The sequence below is a fragment of the Gracilinanus agilis genome, chromosome 3, assembly GCF_016433145.1.
Source record: "Gracilinanus agilis isolate LMUSP501 chromosome 3, AgileGrace, whole genome shotgun sequence".
In the NCBI taxonomy this organism is placed as follows: Eukaryota; Metazoa; Chordata; class Mammalia; order Didelphimorphia; family Didelphidae; genus Gracilinanus; species Gracilinanus agilis.
In genome coordinates, this window is record NC_058132.1 from 614,674,538 (window position 1) to 614,682,188 (window position 7,651).

The 7,651-nt window shown below is 46.3% G+C and overlaps 1 protein-coding gene across 1 annotated transcript in view; it reads right to left on the reverse strand.

Moving 5' to 3' along the window:
- The window catches only part of TNS1 (tensin 1), a 141,288-nt gene that overhangs the window by 37,052 nt on the left and 96,585 nt on the right, over nt 1–7,651 (reverse strand). Inside the window, exons 12-14 of the mRNA XM_044669432.1 lie at nt 4,636–4,832; nt 3,771–3,878; nt 2,002–2,021 (exon numbers count right to left, since the gene is read on the reverse strand). Of these exons, the coding sequence (XP_044525367.1) occupies nt 2,002–2,021; nt 3,771–3,878; nt 4,636–4,832 (325 nt within the window). The remainder of the gene's footprint in view (nt 1–2,001; nt 2,022–3,770; nt 3,879–4,635; nt 4,833–7,651) is intronic.

Genomic DNA, 7,651 nt, shown 5'->3' on the forward strand with positions numbered 1-7,651 from the left:
GAAAGGAAGAAAGAGAAAGAAGAGAAAGAAAGAACTCAGTAAACTGTTGTAAGGGCACAAGGTTATCTATAGGGCTTCTCCCTTCCAGTCATATACCCTAATGTTCCTGCCAAACTGGGCAGTTCCCTGTATTCCTCCTGTCTCCACACTGTTATTCAGTCAAGCCAGTCCTTATACCTGGAATGCCCTCTACCCACTCTCTACCTGATGAATTCCTACCTATTCTTTCTTTTTAAACCCTTAGCTTCTGTCTTAGAATTATACTAAATAATGGTTCCAATCGGTTCCAAAACAGAAGAGCAGTAAGGGCTAGGCACCTGGTGTTTTAACTTGCCCAGGGTCACACAGCTAGACTAAATTTGAACCCAGGATCTCCTGTTTCTTGGCCTGGCTCTCAATCCACTGAACCAACTAGCTGCCCTGAAAAGGTAAAGGTTCTTTTTTTATTTTTTTTAAATAAAATGAGGGGAATGGACAAGTAGACTAGCTCTAAATCTATGACCAGTATCCTTAGTAGAGGGTTCTCTGGTATTCCTGACCACATATGGTCATGTCAGAGCAGAAGAGACTCCAGAGTAGGGTGTGCTCCCCAAGACAAGACTTCTGGGTACTCCCAGAGACCCCTATAACTAGGGAAGTAAGCCCTTCTCTCTAATGCTGTGCCTGGAACATTGGTTTAAGGACAAAGAACCCTCGTCTCCAGACCCAAGCCGATTGTTCAGCTTAGAAGTTTCACATAACACTCAAGGTCGAAAAAGGCTTTTAGCTTTGGCCTCAGCCAAAGACACGGCCAGACTCTAAGCTAACTTGAAAGGTGGTTATTATATGCAGTCCTGAGAAGGTTTCTGAAGTCACAGGGGCCACATTTCCCAGCACGCCTCTGAGGGAAGGTTAAAAAAAAATGAGCTTTGTTTCCCCTACACCAGGGTTATCGAGAGCTTGGCAAAGCTTCTGCGACCTAAGGACACCAGTGCTGAGGACAATTAACTATATTAAGCAGATATCAGTACCCTGAGAGGCCTTGGGACCTTATCTCTCTCCCCACCCTCTAACTCAAAACAAAAACAGCCTTAAGAGACTTAGCCGATTCCATCCACCTTGGACCACACAGAATATGCTGCTTCCTTCCACTGGTTCTCCAAACCCCATGACTCCCAGCCCCAGGGCATCCCCCCAAAGCAGGAAACAACAGAATAGGAAAAGTCCAACTTTTAAAAGCAGGAAATAAAAGTAATCTATGGAGTCCCATACGGAGGTCCATACATATATATATCATGATGACAACACATGGATGCAAATGAGCGATGGTGGTGTAACATGAATCCAGGCACACAATTACACACACACACCTTCCCTGTCCTCACTCACTGTCCTTAGGTGCCCTCGAGACGGACAACAATAAAAGAGACAGATGCCCAGAGATCCTCCCTCATTGCCATGCACACAGAGCCAAGGGCACAGCATGGCACAAACAGGCATGTATATGGCGGCTCTACACTCTCCATATAGCAGGGGAACGGTGGAAGGATCCCAGAGAGAGATGGCCAAATGAGAATGGTGGGGAAGGGAAGATGGTGGTTGTTTTGTTCATTCAGTAGAACTGGCTGATATGGATGGCACACATGTAGGCATGTGTGTATAGGAGTGTAGGTGTGAGAAAAGGAGAGTCGGGGAAATATCTCAGCCTGTCCCTCTCTTTTCCTCCTTCTTCTCGATGACCTCCATCTCCCTTAGTCTGCATTCTCCAACAATCCAGCCCTTTCTCCTACGGTGGTAGAGGGGAGTGGAGGAGGCACGAGATAGGCAAACTCTTTTGCTTCCCCAAAGGAAAATTCCCCACATTTCTCCGCCTTCTTTATTCTCTCCTTGACTTTTTGCATTTAAAAAATTTCTGACTTCTACATTCTCCTCTCTGGATCACCCACGGCTGGCCCTTGAGGGGGGAGGGAAGAACACAAGAGTAGAAGAAAAACTGACCATTCAGGGCAAAAGCCCCTCGACCTCAGCTCCAGTGCCTCCAGCTTTGACAACCACCCCGACTTTCCATGCCAGAAAGGAACTGGAAGGATGTGTGTGGGTGAAGGAAACAGTTCTTTCAAGATGGCCGGAGATTGAAGACTTTTTGGGACGATCTCAGGATTCAAAGCATTGCTTTCCTGACGGATTGGCCATAGATGGTCACCTACCCATAGGCATTTATGCCAACAGGAGGGTCCATTTCTACTGGTAGAACCATGACCAAGCCACTCTAATAATGAGCCACTGACAGGGGCTTCTATGCCAACGTTCCCCTCCTCTCCACACCTTCCCAACACTCATCCCACTCCTCACACACATCTAGCCCCACAGAAGTGCCCCCTAGTCAAAAGCTGTTAGCTTCAGAGACCAGTGGACAATAATAACTTGACAAGTAACTGCAAGTTACAAATTTGGTCCCAATTGTCAGTCTAAGACCCTCCAAAACAATTATTTGTTCTTCTGCATTCTCCCTAGCTCCTGCCTCTAGAAAAAGAAAGTTTTAACTTCTCTCCCAAGTCTTGATTGAAAGTCTCAGGGCTTCTCTTTCAGGTTTAAAGAAAAGGGAAGAATTTAAGGACCACAGAAGCTCTTCCTGACATCACCTCTTTGGGTCCTAATTTTCTTCACCTGCTAAGTGAGGGAAATTAGACTAAATCCTCTCTGAGGCACCTTTCAGCTTGAAACCTTTGGATTTTATGACTTAAAAGAGAAGGGAGCCCATGGTGGGTTCTGAATCCCCAAACAAAGGTAAGAAGAGAGAAAATTTCAGACTTCAAAACAAACACCAGCTTATAGATGAGAGAAAGCCCCAAGTCCTGAGGTTTAAGTCAGGCAGGGAAAAAAAATCTTAAGAAATTCTTCCTTTTCTTTGCCCTCCCACCATTCACCTACTGAATAAGCTCCAATAGGACCATTGGGATCAAATAGGAAATCCTGTTTTTTGCCATTCAAAGCCTGACCCCCCCCCACACACACACACCCTTTCCAGTCTTCTTACTTCTTAAACCTCCTCCAATATGGTGGCTTTGGCCTCCTAGCTGTTCCTCAAATAAAACCCACCATCTCTTAACTCCAAGCATTTTCACTGGCTGGCCACAATGCCTGGAATGATCTCTCTCCTCATTCCTTTCTCTCTGGCTCCCTTAAGTCCCAGCTAAAACCTCCCCTTCTACAGGAGGCTTTTCCTGATTCCACTTAATGCTAGTGTCCCCTTTGTTGATTATTTCCAATTCATCCAGTATATAATATGCTTGTATAGAGTTGTATGCATCTCCCCATTAGGCTATGGGCTCTTTTTTGCCCTTCTTTGTATTGTCAGAGATTAACCCAGAGCTTAGCAAGTAGAAGGCACTTAATAAATGTTTATTGACTGGCTGATGGCCCTAAGATAGTTATGAAATCCCATGAAATTGGGGAACTAGTGGTTCAGCAGTCAGTGAACTAGAGTTTGCTTTGTTCTGGCCTGGGGTGGCTATCGCAGCCATAATGGAATTATCCCAAATCTGAGCACCACGGACTAGAATGAAGGCATGGAGGCTGAGAAATGATGGGAAGGGAAAAGTGTCAGGAGCAAGGGTGGAGGGAAGTGAGCCATGGGGATGAGAAAGATGGCTGGCTTTAAAGCTGGACTTGAGACTAACCCCCGCCCAGCCTCAGCAGACTCAGCCCACATCATCAGCCAATTCCCTCCATCTCCCAGAGCCAGAACACTTACACAAGCTAAGGTTGACATAAGGGGTTTGAGGCGACACAGGGAAGTCAGGGGTTGGGGGAGAGTTCTCACCACCGCTGGGAGGTGGGCTGGCCGGGGTAGCCCCTTCCATTTCTTCAAAAGCCTCTTTGTAGCTATGCAGATGGGGCTATGGAGAAGATGGAAAACATCAGTTAAGGCATCCCAAACAATAAGGAGCTAAACTTTTCAGAGAGCTAGACAAATAATTGCAATTCAAGTCAACAAGCCCACCAAAAATGTCAAAAATTCCCAGGCTGATCTCCCATTGGGAATTTGATAAAGTTGAACCAAATCAGTCCAGTGAAAAGAAATACTCATAATGGGGCCGGCAGGTGAGTCCTTATTTGCAAGGCCATTGTTGAGCCATAGCCAAAAACCCAAGCCATCCATCTATAGCCAATTCAGAATAGGATCACTGCCCACGTGCATGGGCTAGTCTAAGTGGTGTTCCTGCCTAGGAGCGGTAATACCTAAAAGTCTTTTACGTAACACCATTGCCCCTTTTGGCTCCAACTGAAGGATGGGCAACTCTTCTTGGATCCAGCACATGGAGTTGCCCAATGGAGGTATAAAAAGTCCCTTCAGTAGGACAAAGGAGGTAAGAATTTGTGAAAAAGAAAGGTACTTGGGACATACAAAACAGAATTGAGATACGCCAAATTCCTACTTATTAGCTACACCAGGGTAACTTGATGGTAGCGGCATGTCATGCTGATCTATGATTAAGGAATAGAAAATCCGCAAAGATGGAGACATGCTTGGGCTTTGAGCACGAATGAGACGAGTCAATCACAATGTTTCTCAGTTCACTTTTAACGAGCCCTCAGCAGAGCAGGCCCACTGGCACATCCCTACCCAGAGAATTATATCTAATCAATTCTCACCTCTTTGGGCCGTCCTCCTGGATTGAGGGCAATGGTGAGGGCCAGCTCTGGGGAAACACACTGGACTGGCGACCGTAGCCCAGGACTCCGAGGGGAGGTGGGCTCTGGAGAATGGTTCTCATACTGCCCATCACTGGCTGCTCGTTTCCGAAGTGGGGGAGGGGGCTCTGTTGTCTGCTTTTCCCGAGCTTGTACCCCTGGAAGTAATGGCAGAAGTTAGGGGAGACAGGCACGCATTGAGGGAGCTGGTCTCTCCAAAAGCACATTGTTAAAAAAAACAAACTTGGAGGTGTGACTCTATGGAGAACTCACTGCATCTAAGGTCAGTGGGCTGAACAGGACCAGGGCTTATGTGCTCTGCATCCCTTCTGTCCAACTCTCCCACACTCGTGTCTCTTCCTGCCAGGCTGCTGGGCAATCTATTCTGACTGGAAACAGACCTCCGCCCAGTGATCTCTGATCAAGGACTGAGCTTTGGCCAAGAGCACAACAGGGTTGATTCTTGAAACAGATGTCAACTCTTTCCAACCCCTGGAAGCAGATGGCCACTGCTTCCTTTCATAGGAGCGAGAGAAAGCAATAGGAAGGGGGAGGCAGTTACCAGGACAACAGCATCAACTAACATGCAACATCTGGCCCCAGGGAAAAACTCTTGGAAAGAGGGAAGAATGCAACATCATGTACTGAGTCTCTAAGGAGGCCCTATTCAAACATGAAGAGTTTCTACCCCTAACACCCTCCAGCCCCCCAGGATGTATCAGGGCTCTTCAGAGCCTCCAAATTTATCCAATGCTACCCCCAAAGTCAACTTCTCCATGGCCCCTGTTTTCTGTCTTTCCCTCTTTCAAGTCTGCCCCAATCACCTCTACTAACATGAAGTTTTCACAGGGCAGCTCCACCCCAAGGACACTCCTGCTCTTCGGATGGCAATCTGGATGTGACAACATGGGAAGGGAGCCCTGAAATAATTCCCCTCTGTTTTCCATTTGCTTTTCTCCATTTCCCTTCCCAAAGAGCAAGACTCCGGAGAGTTGCCAAACTGCTCTCCTTCCCATTCCCCTGTCCTGGGGCTAGCCTGTGGCATGGAATCCATTGCCTCATTGGACTGACTCAAAGAATCCCAAGAAATGTTCTTCTTGGGGGCCATATGGGCATTTTCAAAGAACATCTAACCCATTCCCTTTCTTCCAGAGGGTCCTTCTCCTAGATGAGAATTATTCCTAAATATCTCTACCTCATCTTTCTGCTCCTTACACTCAGAAAAGGGGAAACAAAGGTTTAAAGATATAATGTTATCTGCCTAAACTCACCCAGCAAATAAGAAGTCAAAAAAGGAAATGAAACCCCAGGTCCTAACTCGCAAGTGTTAGTCAGGAGACCTCACCAGCTTCATTGTAAGAACTACTGTCTTATGCTCTCTCTCTGTCTCTATTTCTGTCTGTGTGGATATGTGTGGGGTCTCCTTCTCTCTCTCTCTTCCTTCTCTTCCTCCTCTGTCTGAGAGAGAGAGAGAGAAAGAGAGAGAGAGAGAGAATGAGAGAGGGAGGGAGGGAGGGAAGGAGAGAGGGAGAAGGAGAGAGAGAGACTCAGATTGATTCGATTCCTACTCCCAGGAATGTACTAATGCACATTGGCAGAGATCATCACCCATCCAGGCAGAATTACCTTCTGCACCATCAAATATGCAATTTAGATATCCCACCAGATGCCAGATGCGAAGGCTGCCATCAGAAACAAGCTGGAAAGCCTCTTTTCCCAGCTTGTCACGCACAGCAGAGACTGCCAAGGTGCCAAGGTCAAGATAAAAGCATGTGCACACATCTGTGTACACACACACACACACACACACACACATATGGTTTCTTACCCAGAGGCTGGTAGATACAGAGGGGAACTAATAAGGCCTGAGGACTTCTATTTCAATGCATTTTGCTATTAAATAAAGAACATGCAAAAGGACTAAGTGCTGAGTCAACCTCTTAGGTACTTTTAGTAGGAAGAAAGCAGCACTATCCTCTAACGGGTGAGAGCAAAGAGCACAGAACTAGGAACCTGATGACCTGCTTTATGGTCTTATCTTCTCTATTGCTTCCTGGCTGTTTGACCTTGGGCAAATCACTTATTTTCTCTTCGCCCTACTTTCTTCCTCAGTAAAAATGGTACAATTAGGACCATCTCTCAGTGTGGTTATAAAGGTCAAATGAGATCATAGAGAGTTAACAGCACCTGGAAAAGTTAAATGTACTATACCTATATATGTGTATGTGTGTATAAATTTTCATGGAGACAAAACCAGTCTTTTTATTACTGATATTTTGGAGGTGCTGGTATAGAGCAGCAAGAGACTCCTGCCTCCGAGCAGCGAAAAATACCTTCCAGAGGCCAAAGTCCAAAGGCACAGTGGACAAGCAGGCTATAGCATAGAATACATAGCCAAGGAGTAACTGTGATGACAAATAAGAGTAATGAATGCAATGGAGAAATTTCATGATGATGAGAAGATGAGCTGGTTACAGAATGGGAGGGATGACAGGTGGACAGCTGGAGTGCTCCCCTGACACACTCATGAGTCAGGAGAAAGCAAGGAAGAACCACAGGTTGTTGGATGAACCAACTCCCTCTCACTCCACCATGGCAAACCTTTAGGAACTCATAGGCAATTGCTGCACAGGCTGGGCAGCCATGGATGGGCTGCCAACTGTATTACCAGAAGGGACTTCTGAATCGGTGAAATCCAAGATGCATTTAGTTATGAGAAAAACAATGCAAGATTTCTTTTTCTTTCTTCCTAACTGGACCTATGACTAGTGAGGATTAGCAAATCCTCACCAAGGTCAAGAGCAGACAGAGAGAGAGACAGAAAGAGACAGAGTCAGGCAAAGAGATAGAGACAAAGAGACAGAGAGACAGAGCAAGACAGAGAGACAAAGAGAGAGACAGAAAGCAGAGACAGAAACAGAGATGGAGACAGAGAGAGAGAGAGAGTGAGAGAGAGAGAGAGAGAGAGAGAGAGAGA